The 19592-nt window shown below is 30.6% G+C and overlaps 1 protein-coding gene across 1 annotated transcript in view; it reads right to left on the bottom strand.

Annotated features, from left to right (window-relative positions):
* Window positions 1-19592, bottom strand: part of LOC118197442 (uncharacterized) — a 576327-nt gene that overhangs the window by 423906 nt on the left and 132829 nt on the right. The window contains exons 29-33 of the mRNA XM_085827453.1: window positions 16654-16770; window positions 13788-13955; window positions 10870-11034; window positions 10550-10684; window positions 6166-6258 (exon numbers count right to left, since the gene is read on the bottom strand). Coding sequence (XP_085683579.1) covers window positions 6166-6258; window positions 10550-10684; window positions 10870-11034; window positions 13788-13955; window positions 16654-16770 — 678 coding nt within the window. The remainder of the gene's footprint in view (window positions 1-6165; window positions 6259-10549; window positions 10685-10869; window positions 11035-13787; window positions 13956-16653; window positions 16771-19592) is intronic.

Here is a 19592-nt window from a genome sequence, read left to right as displayed (position 1 = left end):
CTCCTACACCTCACCGACTCATCTGTATGAAAGACACCCAGCTAGCCGAAATAATATCACACTATGCATAAGGCAGAATAGATACCAAGCGTTATATCCGAAGATCTACACTCATGGTTCTGGCATAAACAAAAAAGGATGTGCCATAAAAATATATCTGAGTGACCATTGAACAAAAGACTTCAAGATCCAACTTGACAAAGAGAATAGTGTTTTTCAGTTGGAAATGTTCCGGATTTTGCAGGCAATCAACGTAAGCCCACATCATCGCTTTCCAAGGACTTATATCTATACAGATTGTCTCTCGGCAATGCATGCACTTACGAACCTAAATAATAAATCACCATTAGCTCAGGAAATTCTTAGAAAGTCCTCCAACGCTCAAGGAAAACACTTCTTAATCTGGATCAAGGCCCGTGTTGGTCATAAGAGAAACAAAGAGGCTGACATATTAGAAAAGGAGGCAGCACAAGGAATCAATGCCAAGAAAATAAGCATTCCCTGGACAACTTCTCACCTCAAACTAAAACTTCAGATCCCAACTAAAGACTTATAGCAACAATGGTGAAATGCTGCAAATACAGGCAGAAGAGTTTACTACCTCTTCCCCAAAGTTGACTCTCCTCCAATCCATCTCTCCAGACATATCATGTGGTTTATCACAGGGCACGGTCCCTTTCCCACATACCTCTATGCAAGAAATCTCTCTTCATCAGACTCCTGTGCATGTGGTGAAAAGGGTCACCCCGAGCATTATCTATTTTCCTGCCTGTTTACAGATTCCCTTGATCTAAAGAAGCCAAATTCAGAAGAGGATTTATTCCCATTTCTAAGATATGCAGTCAAGAATAAGCACTCGAGGAATAAAATTACGAGGGTTATTGACTTTTTCGCAGCTAGAAGTCAAGAGCTATGTAGTGTAATTTAACCTTCAAAGAAATGCTCCAGCAATAGCAAAATAAAGCAATTAAATGCAGATATAATGTACGCGGGTGTACCTTTATAGGAAGAAATAAGCACTGCAAACCACATGAAGCACAAAATAGGTCACTCACAAGTACGGTCAGGGGCTTCTATCTGTTTACTTCAGGTAAATAATAGATGGCCCCTACATTTCTATGTAACATAAGGTCACCAATTACCTGATAAGTGAATACATATAATAAATAGCGAGCATTGAGTTGGTAAAGAATCAAGAATGTAATGTATCATAGACTGCAATTCATGTAAATTAATTATTGTAAAAACACATGAACTTGCATACAATCAACTGACAAAAATAAGTTGTCAATGTATCAGCATATGTACGCAGATATATCTAAAAGTACGTAGTATGCATAAGTATGCAGATGAAGCTTTTTTTGTTTTGTTTTTCAGACTTATTTATTTATGTCTTTTTTATTACTTTATATTCTTCTCAAATTTTGATAGCTGTTTGTAAAAAAATGATGTAAACAAGTCATGATTGTAGGCATGATCTATACACTAGAAATAAGTTGCTTCTAGCCACCACAATTTATAATGTCATGATAAATTTTTACATGAAAATAGCAATGTACTGCTAGACAATAATATAATTTCTGAAAATCAATTAACATAAAAACATATGTTACAGCACATAATGAATCATCAAAATTGAGCTGTTAAAGTTTCAGCACAACTTTACAACAGTACTTAAATGTAAGCTTTGTAAACAATTTTATAGTTCTTAATTAATTCTGATAGTAAACAGATCATGTTTACAAAAAGGATTTGTAACGTGGGAACATCACGCCTGTTTCTAATGCAATATATAATGTCCTAAAACATGCTGCCTGTACCCACTACAATAGATACATCTTGAAAATATGCACCTGCACAACTATGTATATCACAATGTATATTATGTAATTTAATCCCTTTTACTTGAGCTAATTAATGCCGAAAGGTTAGGAGTACCGTTGATACCGCCGCCGGTGGCAGTACTTGTAGTGCTCACTGGAGTCACAATTTCCATCATGACTCAAGGAATGATACCAGAATGTTGTTAGTTTTCTAGTTAGTGTGTGGTTACTTAGGGTAAATATTAGGTGGCCCCCTCACTTCTACATAACATAACACACACACACATATATATATATATATATATATGAGGGAGTCGGAGTCTTTAAAATTCTGGGAGTTGGAGTCAGTCATTTTCCCTACCGACTCCACAGCCCTGGTTTAAAATCATCGAATGATTCAAAAGCAAAGAACTGGGTTCTATATAAACTGAAGGTGAGAAACGTTGAATGGCAGTTTTTCACTTGTGAAATGCTGTTTCAAGGCATAAGTGAAAAGGTTTCTTGGCTCGTATAGTCACTGGCGATGAAAATTAGATCCACTAAGATAATCCAAAGAAGTAATTATGGGGACTAACTGGTCATGCTTCAACATCAACAGCCAAGTCAAATATGCATGGAAAAAAACCCTGTTGTGTATATGGTGTGATCAACTTGGTTTCATGTATAATGAGTTGCTTAAATTGAATCAGATCATTACTGGAGCTCTCTACCCAACACAACTGATGATGAGATTGTGTCGAGCACTCAAAGAAAAATGTGCCCACTACTACTACAGACATGACAAATTTATTCTGCTACATGACAATGCTTATCCACATGTTGCAAAGCTGATCAAAATCTACTCGGAAACACCCAAATGAGAAGTTTGCCGTGTGTATTTATCAAACATTGCTCCTTCTGATTACAACTTGTTTTAATTGATCACAAATGGCCTGTCTCAACAGGGCTTCACATTATATGAAGATATCAAAAATTAGGTTAATTTGTGGATAGCCTTGAAAGATGAAGGGTTCTTCAGAGGCAGTATCCACATGCTGCTAGAAAGATGGAGAAAAAGTAGTGGCTACCAATGGTCAATACTTTGAATAAAACATAATGTACTGGTCCTTCATGATAAATGCCCAATTTTTGATAAAAACGGTAGAGACTTATTTGTATTCCTGATAAATATGATTCAAATTATGGTTTGATGTCATTCTATGCATGCATACTTTGATATGATTAGTGAACATTTTGAACATCTTCCTATGCAAACATAATGCAAATAGTTCTATTCTTGTTTTCAGTTTTTTCTCACTTCAGGTATTATGTCATACTTTCTTTTCACATTTGTCTTGAAAACTATGGGTTGTACAGGTACAGTTCTTCAGGCATTTTTAATGTATTCCAAGCGAGGAATGTGGCTGTGCAGAGTTTGAGTGGTCTTGATGGGACACCCTGTCTCTGCTACAGAACAGGAAATTTTGTATATCCTATTCTATAATACAGAGAGTGATACATAGTATTGTGATCCATTTTCATTATTATGAAAGTTTCTTACTATACAAGCACTGATAAGCATTGCACGATGGGAGTTGGGCCAACTGTAGTGGTTATTTAAATATTTACACATGCAAGTTTAAATAGTAATGGATTCTTGGATTCTTGCTGCTACATGCAATAACTTGTCTAAAATATGACACAATGAAAGAATCATGTATCTAATCAATAATTTAGTTTGGTTTGTGAGTGATGTGAAGTGAGGCAACAAATTTTCCTACTTTTGAACAAAAATCAATGTAGTTTTTTGTGTTATTATTAAGATAGTGTACGTTATCTAAGTATAATTACATTTAATAGATACTTTTGAATAAAATTGATATCTTCTTGCATAGTAAATTAATTTAAGCAATGTTATACTTTTGTTAAAATTAATTCATAAAAAATTATACTATATTTATGAATAGAAAATTTAGTTATTAATTTTTTATAACAATTGAGTTATTTATTTTTCTTAAAAAAATAAGAAGTTAGGAAAAAAATGCATACCTATATAATATGTGATGCTTAAAATTTTACACTTTAAATAGTTAGAGTTACTTTTAGCATTCCATTTTCAAAATAAAAATTAAAAAAAAAATTTTTTGGCAAAGAAATAATTTGTTTTATTTTCTTATACCTTAAATTTATGACCTTTTTTTTACAGATAACAGTATAAGTAAGCCAGAGAAAAATTGCAGACAATATAGTGTTGAACATTTAAAATACGACTTTATTCAGTTACCAGGAAATAGTACTCTACCAATGTGCCTTTTGTCCAACAAAACTTTGTTAAATAAGTTAATGAAACCTTCTAACTTAAAGAACATTTGATAAAAGTCCATGATGACAAAAAAGACAAACTTCTTTTTAAATGGTCAAAGATAGTGGTTTTATTATATTCCATTCTAAGAAATAAAATTTGTGTTTTTTGTTTTTGTGAGCCTCTGCTGAAATAACCCACTAGCCACTACTGCCTAGTAGTGCAGTGTATTTAACTATATCATAAGCTTAGATCATATGTTTAAACAATGAAACATATATTTATCAACAACTGAAACATGTATTTATCAACAACTACATTGCTACTGCTCTAAATGCCATAAAACAGAGTAAGTGTTATATATGTAAGCAATGCCAAACATAAAAAAAAAATCTGATATGAACACCAAATGACTTCCTTGTATGGCCTATTAGATTATACACAGATTTTGCTGCACTTTATTTCAACTTATTTCCTTGAATTCTAACTTAACTAACTGATAACTCAAGGCAAGCTGAAAATGACATTAAAAATTGTAAATTTTGAAAGAAAATACCCGAGTCAATTTTTATTGTATGGGAGTCAAACTTCTTATAATTTCACTTTTTCATAATGAATATAAAATTTTCTCAAATATAAATATAGGACCTGGAAGACCACTTTAAAAATTACATTCTCTTATTACTCAAAACTATATATATATATATATATATAGTTTTATTTGACATTCATTAACTAGAGGAAGGTACTTTTACCCCACGAAGGTATGCTAGAAGAAGGGAGAAAATACCTTATATATTCCCCCTCTTTAAAGACAGCTGGGGATTAGGGGACCCAATCACCAAATCCTGTTGGTGACGAATTAATTGTCCACCACCTTCTAGTTCAGATTCCATTAAGGAGTCATTACATATTTTGAAGCAGAATAGGTGAAAAATACACATTATGACCTCACTGGGACTTGAAACTAGACCTCTCATATACGGGCTGAGTGTGCTACTTTTTACAGAATGAAGGCATGCTGGAAGGAGCGAGAAAATATATTATAGACTTTTTAGCCAAGTTATCGGGAGGGTATATATATATATTTAGTACTGACATTTGCAATAAAAATGGGAGGTGCATAACTAGATGGTATATCAGTCACATATACAAAATTTTGAAATTTTATGGATGATCATTTTTGAGTTATGCAAGATACATACATACATTGGTATGCATGCACAGACATTACAATAAACTCTATTTGGGGGGGGGAAACAGTTGTTTATTCTACCCATAGGTAGAGACATCACACACAAAAATAATCAAAATGGACATTTCCATTAAAATATATACCTGAAATTTTTTGAGATTACAGTACTTCCTTTACTTCTTACAGGGAAGTAAAAATTAACAGTTTTATAACAAACATAATATTTGAAAAATCAACAGAATATAACAAACAAACATTTGAAATATCAAATAATTCAAGGTTTTCTTCAAATGGCATGGGCTTTTCTCTCCTTCTTGGGAGCAATACTAGCAGGATTAGACTTAATTTTTGAGTGAACCTTTGGTTTGTTGAGTAGTTTAAAGTTTGCATTAATATACTAAATACAATAAAACTATCCAAAAATCTTAGGAGATCATGTTTCACTGCAAGGGATTACTTTACTAAGCTAAAACACATGTACTTATCTTAGTATTAATAACTAAATATGGTCATAAGATTATTTCAAAAGCACAACATGTACTGCAATAATTTTTTTGGTTTTTATTTATATTTGTTTGCATTTTCATTCATTGCCAATGGAGCTTTGCCATTTATCATTATTTCAACAGCCCAATATATATTACTATTAAGTTACAATTGTTTATTTTATTTATTTTTAAATTTGTTTCTATATATATATATATATAATACATTTAATTCAGTGCTAATGGTGCTTTGCCATTTACTATTCCACATTTTAAAAATTTAATATACATTAAGAAACAGAAAATTACATAATTAGAAATAAAAAATCTTTCAAAAATAGTTACTTAACTAAAACAACATTTCTTACACAAATTTGTTACCTTTTTAGATTTCATTTCAAATTTGATGCCAGTTTTCTTTAAATTTGCAGCACTTGCCACAATTTTCTTCCACAGGACAACAGGCTGTAAAGACTAAAAGAAAAAGAAAGAGAGATTATGAAATACAAAAAGCTATATGCAACTAGAAGCATGACATTGCTTTTCTGATATCAAAACCAAAAGCTCTAATTACTGTATTTTTCGTCGTGTAATGTGCACCGATGTATAACATGTATTTTTAATTTCAAGATACACTTTTTAATTTTGACGTATATTTGCCATATAACGTGCATCCAGTTCTCCACTAAGAAACCTAAAAGATACATGTGCAATGCTCTTATCTTTTGAAGTCACTTATTCGAAGATTTGTCCTAGCCTTTCAAACAATGGTACACCTAATGGACAAGCTATAAAGGAAACAGTATGTGGTGTGGGTTAAATACTTGAGAAAGTAAATATTCCTTCAAAGAGGCTGGATTTTGTTCAATGCATGGGTCCAAAAGAATGCAATTGTAGGGTTTTGAGAAAAGGGGAATACAATTTGGAGTAAGATTTGACAACAATCAAAATTTAACAATTTGGACAACTTCCAGCCTGAATGAATTTGTGGAATTAGTCATTTAAAGCCGTGATTTTTACGTGAAGATCAAAGGCTTTAGGAGGAAAATATGTAAATTAGGATCAGGATATATAATTTCTCATATGAGCAATATCAAGAAATTCCTAACCATCCAGGGGTGTTAATTCTTTTGAAATGCCATACAGATATATTCATAGTTGGCTAAGAAAAGTTCTTAAATTAATGCCATCTTAGCCCTTGAAGGCATATGAAATCAGTATCTAGCTATTTGAACAACTTGAAAATCAAATTTCAATTAAATAACACAATGGCACAGAAGTTTCTGCAACAGAAGATATGCCATTTGATCACAATAGCTTGACTTCTGCTGTTAAAAAGGACCTCTTTTTATCATAATAGAAAGAAATAAATTTTGAACTCTTGCCCTGCTCATTGTAGAGAACTGTGGGAAACTTCTAATATAAATGTTATTTTTCTTGTTATAATGGAAGAAAATTGTACACTGTGGGAAAAAAAAGGGAGGAACAGTTCTATATCTCCCGTTCTACTGGGGCAATTGACGAAATTCAGCTTCCATTTTTCATGTCTCAAAAGTAGGATTTAGGATATGTATTAGATTTATACATAGCATTGTTCTAATATAGGTATTTTTGACACTAAATCGAACTTTCTTGATAATCTTGATTTTAAATATTTTATTTAAATTTTTCGAAAAATATTTTGAATTTTAACCTATAAAATTTTTAACATCATCTTAAAATAGATGCATTTCCAAGAATATCTGCAACAAATTAGAGTTTTTTATTCAAAATTTAGGAAGATATATGTGAATTTACATTTTGGTGCATTTTGAAATTTGGCGTATTTAATATAAGCGATAATAACGAGAATGTGGTTCACGCACTTTTATTAGAAAGAATGAACGATGGACTTTTTTTCCTGTCGTGCATCAATGAAAAATAAGGAAAGTAAGTAGATTACTATAGATTAAGAATTCCGTCAAGTGAATTATTCTTGGCACAAACTGAAAACAATCCGGCAAGATACATTTTTTAATTTCTTCAAAAATTTCGCACCAAAACTACAAAATTTAATATCTAGCGTAATTTGGGTCGTAGAATTGAAATATGGAAAAAAATTATGTGTTATTTCAGTAAAAGTCCGATTTTGTGTCAAAATACCTATGTTAGAATAATGCTATATAGAAATCTAATACGTATCTTAAGTTGCGCTTTCGAGGCATGAAAAATGCAATTTGAATTTCATCAATAAGCCCAGGAGATACAGAACTGTCCCCCTTTTTCCCCTCTCCAGTGTAAATACAGTTTAAAATAAGAATTCTGTTCACATCAGATAACACTAGAGTTTATGCTAGATAGATAGCTGTTCGCACCATAGCACAGAAGAGGAGATACATCACTACATAGTTCAAAACGCAGACAAGAGTAAACTTATACACAAAATAAGATAAAAGATTTCAAAGCTGAAGTTGCTAACATCAGAGTGATACATAAAAAAAAGTTTGAATGCTGATAGTATGGATAGTTCCCTTTGAACTATAAACTCAAGAAAAAGGTACAACATTAATTCTGAAGAAACTCTTGCTTTAACTCATATGAATTATTTGAAGAAACGGAATTTGCTCATTTTTGACACTTCCTCCCCCTCTCCAAAAAGAAAGGCAACATTGTGTTGAAGGCTCTGAAATGGAAAATGGATTAAGAGAAAAAAGAACCATTGTTACCATGCTTAATTTCTCTAACAGAAAGTAATAAAGCACATCTCATTGTTTGCATATTTAAAAGAATGTCTTTATGATGTTATATACTGAATTTTGCAGTTTGCACTCTTAAACTGAAACTGATACTATATAACACTGAAAAATATATGTTCATAATTACTTCAGTATTTACTGTGTGAATACTGATAAATTCCCATAGTTCCAATATGCAAGACTTGATATATTTACTATGCATTGAAAAAATATTTGTTTGATGCGATGATTAGTCTGAAGGCTTCTGCAACTATTTGTATAGTTGAATCAACTCATAATTAAGACACAATAACACGCCGAATAAATACTAATTCAGAAGTCAAACAACAAAAATCAGCGTTGAACCAGCTGAACCAGCCAAACAACAAAAACCAGCTGAAGATGGTGGTTCGGTAAAACCATCGAAACTAGTCCTGTGAAAATTTTGTAAATATAACGCTGATTTTTGTTGTTTGACTTCTGAATTAGCAACTCATAATTCTCTACAGAAATTATACATGCATGATCTTGTATTCTTTAAATGTAATGATATTCTCAGCCATACAGATGCTATTAGGAAAACCTTCAACGATGCAAATTTTTCAGTGAACATAAGAAACATAATTTTGCAGAAGAATTTCGAGAAACACAATTTTCTAGATCATGAAGAGAAGATCCTGAGACATATAACTGGCTCTGGTTATCATGCCTCTGATCTTAAAATGTCTAGACTATGTTCAGTATTATATTCTCAAGACTAAGAAAGATGTTTGAAATGTAATAAGTCTGTTTCCACTCAATAGATCTGGTTTTGTAAAATAATGAAATTTATAACATTACTTACACAGAAATGAACTCTCAAGGAATTGTGCAAAGAATCTTTTACAAAAACTGAATGAAAAGTGTTGGGGTGACTGGTTGCATGGTTGCATTTGCAATTACAACAATAAAGACAAACATAGTTATTGCAAATCTCTGAGGAATTAAATATTTTAACACTAATAACAGCATCAATAATAAATATTTAAATGCATAGAAATGTCTTTCAATAGTAAGTTAAATAACTTGACTGTCTTCATTGTGCAAAGATCTTGCTAGCAGCAATAGTCTTAAGTTAGAGTTTTAGAGCATTTTGTTGTATATGCTTTACCTGGTACATTTTACATACTAAATTAATCATGCCCCTTTGGTTTTTCTGTTGCATGTTATGTCCTCTGATTTAGTGTAATTGAAGGCGATATCAGAGGAGCTGCAAAACAATTGGCTGGTCAGTCACCTAAATTGGCTTTGATGACAGACACAGTGCTCTAGATGGCAGTCCTCTAGAATAGTGGTGAAATTACAACTTTCGTAATGCTAAACGGTAACATTACTGAACAAGTAATTGCTTCTGTAATGTATAGCATGTTATCTCACACCTCTTAAAGGTGCAAAGGTTCAACTTGACTGCCATTGGCCTTTACATTGCAAACTGTGAGGGGACCACACACGATTTTTTTAACTTTGTGTGGTCTTTTCACAATGCTAAAGCATTACCATCTGCACTTGGTGCATGGCCAATACAAGAAAATAAAATATAATAGCTAATCACTTTTATAACAAAAAATTAATAAGAATAGAGAAAATTATTCATTTACTATAAAAGAAATATACACAATGGTTTACTCTTTGTAAAATTTAATAAAATTTTTGGATCAAATAATCTTGTGGTAAGTGATAACACCTTTTCCCTTAAGAAGTGCTCCTTGCAGACAGTGCAGCTTTAATTATAGACTTGTAAAAATTCACCTTTATTTACTACTGGATACAAAAGTGTGGTATTTAAATTGGAGAAAAAAATTACATCTGGTGTGTTTCCTACCAGAGGATAATAAATGATTTTTTAGAAGCTTCCCAGCCAGATACAATAACTAAATTAAGTTAGGTCACCATTTAGATGATATCCAAATTTAAAAGTAAATAAATAAATAAACAAAAATAATTCAGAAGAAATTTACATAATATGTGTAAACGCAAGGAAAAAAAAAAAAAATGTAGGAAAGAAAACGTACATTATTAAATTCAGTCAAAGGATGAGAAACATTTTTATCAGCATTTAATTCCTGCTCCATAACTTGGATTTCATTTCTTTGCAGCTCCACAACTTTAGTTAACAGTTTCTTTACTTCAGATATCAGTTCTTCGGACTACAAATAAAATGCATTTAATGTGTAAATTTGCATAATGGATTTAGATAATAATGAACAACTATAGCAGTAAATTGAAATAGTGCACTTGTTAAGGATGATACAGATCATTTTCAAAATGTTTTCTTAATTAATTATTTTTTTGGCTTCTGCATTTATATTTATTTAAAACTACAAAATTTAACCTCTGTTTTTAAAATTTTTTCTTCAGAATATGTCTCTATGGGTGGAGGCTTCACACTTTTCTCCATTTCCCGCTTTTTTATGCGTAATGCATTAGTTAGTTCCTTTTGGTGCTTTTGAAAAACTTCAAAAATTGGCTGTGCCCATGTCAAACTTGAAAATTTTACCTAGGTATTAAAGAAATAAAAAAAAATTCATTATTCACATAAATAGACAGCAAAATAAACACAATATATAACAAAAATACTTCATTTCAACTCTAATTATTTTCCATACATTGGCTTCATTTAACACTTTTATGCCTTTTATATAACCATACGTATTCAATATGTATATAACCATATGCATTCAATAAAACATGATGGATTCATGTAAGATTAAAAAAGCAAAGTTTTTCTGCAAAATATTTTTCTACACGTTACATATTTCGAGTGAAATTAACAAAACGTAAGAATTTCACAGCAGGGAAAAATGTCCATGAGAGTAGATTTCTATACTTGTCATTAATTGACAATACATGCAGATGAAGAATCTTGTCGTTAATCTACACATATTTCAGAAAATAATTGAGATTTAAACCCAAGTACTGAAGTGGACTATCTATCATCTTTCAAAAATCAGCAGAATCTCTAAATTTTGTTGGGCCATCTGTGTTCATAAATATTTTAGAATACAGCCATAGCAATTTGTCAGGTTCATCAATGTCCAAAGATCAGATTTGTTATATTGAAATATTTTCACATGAAAGTTATCTACCTTCTTGCAATATCACATTCTGACCATTAATGGTTGAAGATCAGTTTTGTTATATTACACTATTTTTATTCAGAAGTTACCTATTTTCTGAGAAGCATTATGCTATATGTGTCATGAAGCGTCTGCACCACACACCCATGAAAGCTTTAGTGTGTATACAATGATCAGCAGCATACTTATGTTTTGAGCATTAGCCATTAATGTTCAATGCTTTCAAGTTTCACAAGGTAAGTAAGTACCTTAGATTTTTATACCGAGGCAGTGAATTAAATTATTTTAAATTATTCTGTAATTTAATTTAGATGAGATTCACATAATCTATACTATTAAAATCTGTGTGCATCTGCCTGTTTGTTTGTGGCATTATCTCCTCTGAAATGGTGGGAAGTTGAGCTTTGAGAGAGGTATCTCTGGATTCCAAAAATTCATGGTAAGCCATTTTTGACCATCAAATATTAATTAAAAACTCTGGAAATGCTAATTTCCACCATAATTTTTCTCAGAAGCAACACGCTGGAGACAGCATGTCAACGACTGACTGACTAGTAATCAAAATGAACTGTAGCAGACGGGCCAGGCCAGCCACCTGATGATTGTAGAACTACAATATAAGATAGTGACTCATCATCCCAATAATGTTTGTGCTATGCCTACACTAGCTTCATGGAGGGAAGGACAATAGAGTGCATAGACAGGATCATTACTTTGCTAATTGCAGCTCACCTTAATTTTTTTCTTAAATTCTGAAAGTGATTCAAATAATCAGCAATTTGGATAGTTGGAGTTAAGATAATTGGAGGTGTACTGTACCTCAAGTTTATTGTCAATGCAATGGGCTTAATGATTGGTACAGATTTGTATGTGTATGCCTATAAGGAAAAGGAAGGGGGAAAAATCCTCTTGTTTGAAGAAAACGAATTCAAAAGGAGATCAATTTAAAATAGCATGACTGACTACAAACACGTATTATTAAATAGTCATTGATACCTTCACTAACTGCAAAAATGAAACTAATTTAAAATTTACTTCAAATTTTGTATTTTTTGCAGTGTTTAACTTAGTAAATATTGTTATGAATTGTGTACATATATATATGGATAATTTTAGTAAAATTGTTATATTTTTCCCTGCATAATGCAACATGAAAATCTAGAGAGCAAAGCTATGCCAGAGAAATAGGAATACAGGGGCATTCAACATTGAGTAAATGGATATCTTGGTAACTTGGTGAGATATTACCAAGATGGCAGTGGTCTTTGTAACTAATTTTTGTCGCCAAATTTGGCGAGAAATCGGCGCACTTGGCGACATTTTAGCCCCATACTTGTATCACCATATTGTAATTGAATAAATGTAATTGATCACTATATTGGCTGTAATTGTAATTTGACTTTCATACTGCCTTCCAGTAATTTTGAGAGACAGAAAGTACTAGAAATATCCTGGCGGCCGGGTGAAAATTATATAAGGCTGAAGAAAGCATCTGCTCTCAGTTACTGTTATTGTTCACTGTTAGCTCAGCATAAGTTCCAAGTACTATCTATTGTTCAGCTGCGCTTTGCACTGCATTGTGTTTAGCTTGTTTTTGGTTTATTTAATTATGGCAAAGCACATTACGGCTATCTGCCTAAGGGGAGGGATGCCTTTGTGGAGGACTTTCTAAGGGAAATTCTCGTATACACGTTACACATGGGGAAAACCATGAAAACACCCATGCAGCCAGCCCATTCGCGGGATTCAAACCTCGGACCGAACTACCAGTGTTCAGCGACTTTACCGCTCGGGCACTGGTGAGCCCTGCATTGTGTTTAGCATTCTTAGTAGTTTGAAGTGTCACTGTTGATTGCACTCTGTGGTACTGCAAAGATTTATGTGAGAAATTTTGTGGAAAGTTCCAGAACTCTGAATTTTTTTTTTTTTTTTTTTTTTTTTTTTATACAATAAATTCTATCAACCTATCATTGGACCTGTGTGCATTCAGTCTATTATGAACTTGTATGCATACAACAATATTAATGACAAAAATAATTTAATAAACTAATTAATCCCATGAAAATGTACGAGATCATGAGTTTAGCAGTATACAGCTAATTCAATATTTAAAAAAAATTACAATTTTGGTAGATTATGCATAAAAAATAAAAAGAACAAAAACGTTACATACTTTCTTTTGCAAAACAATTTCTTGAAATCCACTTTTTAGTCTTTCATTTATTCTTTTAGCTAGTTCTTTCAGTATATTATTTTTCCTAATATTTTTTTCTAAATCATCTTTCTGAGCTTTTATTGCATTTAAAAAAAAATTATCCAATGTTGAATGAAACTTAGCTACCTATTTTAAAGAAGAATGCAATCAGTATTTATCCTGTATTAACACAATAAATCACAGTAAAACAAAACAAAGAAAAAAATGGTATTCCGCAGTTGTAAAAATAAACTACTGCTGAAAAGTAGTGCATAGTTAAAATAATTTTAAATATATGAATGGAATTAAATTCTCCTGAAAATTTATTAATTCTCTTTATTGCATAAGAAACCTAAACACTGCTTAATGATTACAGTATATATTTCATAAACACGAACAAAGAACTGCTATTTAAATAATAACTTAATCAAAAAGCATTCTACTCAAACATGCCATATGTAATTTTTACATAATCCAAACTTATCATTATAATATTTTCATTTTTTTGTGCATTAAAAACAAATTGATTTGGAAATTGTAAGAAATCTTATGTTAGTTAACCAGTTAGTACAATTTTAATCTTTTCCTTTCCATATTCCTCACAGAATGCAAATGCTTTGGTTGTATTCAAGTTGAAAGTTTTGAATCTTGGTTGAAAAACTTTCTTGCAATCTTGTCTGCAGTTCATATTTTTTATCAGCTCTGTTTAAAAGTAATACTTTAGCTTTCACATTCTTATTAGCCAGTGCTTTAAACCATGAGCTAGAAAAATACTCTCAGCCAGCTTATTTCTTATGCCTCATCTTATCCTATATACTGATGTATCTGTTAAAGATTGTACAATAATTAATATCGTTATTTAAACTTAAGTACTACTTCACCTATTATTTTCAACTGAGGTTTTTGTTGTTACTTTTCCTGTTGTTGATTGGCAACGACTATTATTCTTATTAAGAAAAATATTCCTTTTTCCTTTTTACATAGTGTTCAGAATGTAGTGTTTTTCAGCTTTCTTTCCTGTTGTTGATTGGCAATGACTATTATTCTTATTAAGAAAAAATATTCTTTTTCCTTTTTACGTAATGTTCAGAATGCAGTGTTTTTCAGCTTTTTTTTACTAATTTAAGCTGAATATATTGTTAATTTAATTAGTTGTTAATTTTTAAAATTATCGTATTCATTCTTATGGAGAACTTGTAGTTAGTTCATTTGAGTGATTTTAAAGGCATATGTAACTTTTTGTTTGAACTTGTTCTTTACAGTACTAGCATTTCAATTTGGTTGTCTGTTATAGTTTAATTTAAAATGCCATGAATGGTGGTGTAGTACAAGTTGCATCTTCATGCTGAAATCAGATTAAAATAAAAAGATTATTTTAGAACTTCCTCAGTACTTTGTGAATATTTAAGACACAGTGATAACTTGCTATTTTGTCTAACAAAGTGTAGGATTTAATTTCAGTTACAGTTACAAAAGCAACCCTACAAAATGATAAAAGAACTGAAATAAAAACTGCTGCCAGATATTAATAAGAATTAAAAATATCTAAAAAATCTCAGCAAGTGATTTCTTGCCTATCCATGAAATGAATAAACCATTCCCAATATATATATATATTAAATTTTTATCGCAGTAGTACAACTAAAATTATCAAACTGCAAATGATAAAATCACATTTATTTTTAATTCAGGAATTATTTATTAGGAATAAAATATGAACATTACATATTAATAAGAAAATAAGCTTCTTTAAAAAAAACCAAAGCATCAACACATACTTTGATAAATTTGCCGACAAAAAAAATTCAATTTAAGATGTATGAACATCTTGAATAGAATCGTAAAAACAACCTTGTATTTAGCGTGACAATCAAAATCGTCATCGCTAATGTGACAATCGTTTGATTGGCACATTAGCGTGTTTCTCTTCTAGTCTATCTTGAATAGATTTTAACTTTTAATATTTTACTTCTGTATGCTTTTTCTGGAAAACACACTGCTTACAAATATAGATGCTTTCTCAGGAATATCAAATGTTCATGAAATGTAAGATATTTTTCTTTGGGTATGTAAAACGTAAAAGACCACTTAAATAATTTTCTTTAACCATTGCATAACTAATAACAGCTCTGAACAGCTTTTGAAAGTTCCAAAGTAAATTTAGTATCAACTGAAAACTGAGTTGCAGATATAATTGAAATGCGCAAATGATATTTTCTAAAGTCTTTTCATAATGTCTTGTAAAATTGCAATTATAGCTGAGTATTTTCTATCGCTAATATAACTTTGTCCAGGCAGATTTCTAGTGTGCAACTATTATTGTTCTTAATATGAAATTGTCTCAATTGAAATTTCATTTTGGATGCCGTTTTTTTTTTTTTTTTTTTTTTTTTTTTTTTTTTTTTTTTTTTTTTTTTTTTTGAATTATCATTTATTTGCTGCTTTTAGTGCATGTTCCATTCACATAAACATTTTATTCATTGAAGATCATACTTATAGTTCTGATTTTTAATTTCAAGGCTTGCATTATCTCATACTTTTGTTCATTTTCATTGCCCAATGACATTCAGAGAATCACTGACTTCTGAGGGCTAAATGTGACTCAACTAACAACTCTAATCTATCACGCTAAAATCATATGAATATAAAGGAATTCTCACACATTTTACTTAAAAAAAATTAAAAAATTAAATATCATCCTGGATTAATAAACTTTCCAGTTAATGAGAATTTAAAAAAAAAATCTAATAGAATTAAACAATTAAAATGATACTAAAAAAACTTACAAGAAAGACTTACTATGAAACCTTTTTGATGTTATGAAATAAATAAAGAAAACACAAACCTTTCTTTGTATTTTCCCATCTTTTCTGTTCAGTACAGCTCTCAGTCGGTTTCCTTCCATCAACGCATGATAAACATTATATAAAATATCTTCCCACGACTGAGAAACTCTATAAGTCTTTTGAAAATAAACAAAATTTTACTGAAATGGAATGCAATGGTGTAATAATAAAATCAAATAAGAAATCATATTAAAATACATAATGTTACCTCTTTTTTTCTGATTGACATAATAATAGCCTTAGAATTTACTGGAATTTTTTTGTGTGCTTTTTAAGAAAAAATCAGTTAGCTTAATAATTGGTAAGTTTATCTTCAGATCATTAATGTAAGTAGCTAATTCTAAATGATGAAAATATTTACATTTTATCCCAACAAACTAATTTCCGCTTGCATTTTCTTCACTCCAACTAAAACTATTGCTTTTCCGATTCAAGATGACTACATGTTGATTACATTGCATAATGATTACACTGACTACATGTTGAAACTATTGCTTTTCTTATTCAATATGATTGATGCTGATACAATGAATTAGGAACTCATTATGGATATTATGCAGATGTTGAAAGGTTGGATTCATCTTCATGAGACTGAAATTTGTGATGTGCCAAAAACTCATCAAAATGACATTTTGCACTTTCCCCCCTCTTGGTTAAAAATTCTTGAAGAACATGAAATTTTTTGGCCATTTTTTCAGTTCTGCTAAATTTTTTCAGTTCTGCAAATTTATTTTGTAGTTTCTTTGTATTTATGCAGTCATTATTTAAATATTGCATAGCTCCACCTAGATGTGTATCTATCAGACATGTATTCATCTAGACATCAGTGTACATATTCAGCATTTGGCTGAATAGTTTTTATCTTTTGATGAAAGCCATTATAGATACTACTCCTAACATACATGCTCTCATATCATTGTTCATAACACACTTTAATTTAAATTTCTTTTTCATTCAATGAGTTCTTTCAATCCTTCAGAAGAATAATGTTTTACAGCATAAAATCCGAGAAATGTTTCCTTAAACAGAAAATTGGAGGGCTCCAAATTTTCATCCTTTGCATAACAAACAAGTTTTAAAACTTGTTTGTTATGCAAAAACTTGTTTGCTATGCAAAGGATGAAAATTGTTGTGTGTGTGTGTAATGATGAAGAATAAAAGGGAGATGCATTTATGTGGTTCATCAAAATTTGTTCTAAATTGAATTAATTCATTTTGAATGGTAGGCCTCAAATATAACATACTTTCTACTGGCATTTCAAAAACTTGTTTCATGGAATTAAGATACTTATTTAATAATTTAAGCTGAAATAATAATTTGCCATTATAACTAGTATTCATATCTTCACCTTGCCATGAAAACCTAAAAAATGTATTAGCCATGAAAAAAATGCATTAGACATGTTAAAAAACTTGTTAGCCTTTCATGCTTGATGCATTTTTTGGCAGCATAAACATATTGTTAAATAATCATTCTAAAACCTTTTCCCCAAAATTTGCCTCATATCAAATTTGTTCTTCAAGGTCTTTATCAACAGTGAATTTTTTCCCCATGTTTTATCACTTACATAAAGTGATTTGGAAGTGTGTTTCATGTCATAATGTGTGTTTTAACACTTTAGTATTAAATTTTCCTAATACTTGAACACTAAATATTATCAGAGTTAGAAAAACAACCAACAAGGTTTGCAACATCAAATAATTTAGAGTAGGAGGTCTTCAACCTTTTACGCACGAGGGTTACATCAATAATTTCACAAAGATCTGCATGCCACATGTCTGTCAAAAAAATAGTGTAGTCAAAAAATTTATTGAAAAAAGGGAGCTTTGTTTAGCAAGACTACAACTGATTCTAAGCGAAGAGATAGTGTTACAAAATTTATATACACATTGGTTCCAAAAAGTCAACTGGAAATCCAATTAAATTGTTTCAAATCTTTTTTTAACTATGAAAAAAGTATAAAGATGATTATACAGAAACAATGCTACAAAATGCATTTGCAAGAGAAAAAAGTCTGATGTGTACACCACATGACTTCCTTGCAAAGAATATTAAATTATATGCATTTTTTCTTGAATCTCATTTAAACTTATTGGATTGAATTAAATTCATTTCTTCATTTAGCGCATAAACCACAACAGAATAAATGCACTCTTTAACCCTTTAACGTGTGCGATATTATTTTTATAATTTTTAAACTAAAAACTCTAGAAATTGAATATTATGATCCTAGAGACAAATAATATATGAATGAAAAAAAATCTACTCTTGCCCATTGTTCTGTGGGTGGTGGTCGCACTGTTAAACCACCGCACGTCTAGGATTTTGAAACTTACTGAGGTAGTAGAAAAAAAAAATTACCTTTCTCCTTGTGTGTTTCCAATAAATAACGAAATTTAAGAATTTTAAAAAAAAAAAAAAAAAAAATGTATGTAAGAATTACATTATATATAATTTTTTTATATTAATTTACAAAGTAAATCATCATAAAAAAATTAAAAAATAAGGACTTTTGGCTAAATGGATTAAAAAAACTCAATAAAATAAGGATAAAAAAAAGGACTCAGTATTTATTTTCTTAATTTCAAAGAACAAATTTTTCTTGTGACGCTGTTCAAAGCATGTTTTGTTTTTTTGTTACATGCATAGACCAACATTGCAAGTTTCGCACATGTATCTTCTTCTATGAGGTTTCTTCCTTGTGCTACAAAGTGCAAACTGTCTGGATCTAAATTGGGGGGGGGCTTGGTCTTTTTGGCTTTGGTGCGGATCATTCGTTTCCCATTCATACTTATTTTATTTGTATTTCGTCCCAAAATCTTCAAAAAATATTTTAAATTTAAATAAAACTTTACGTGATTTCTATTTTTAATTATAGCAAAGTATATTTACATTAAATTTAAACCACAAGAAATAATTTATAAAATCATAATACTA

This window comes from Stegodyphus dumicola, chromosome 12, assembly GCF_044657685.1.
Source record: "Stegodyphus dumicola isolate Sdum_Otavi_A_Nest chromosome 12, ASM4465768v1".
Taxonomy (NCBI): Eukaryota; Metazoa; Arthropoda; class Arachnida; order Araneae; family Eresidae; genus Stegodyphus; species Stegodyphus dumicola.
The sequence above is the reverse complement of the archived record's forward strand: the minus strand, read 5'-3'. Positions and strand labels throughout refer to the sequence as shown.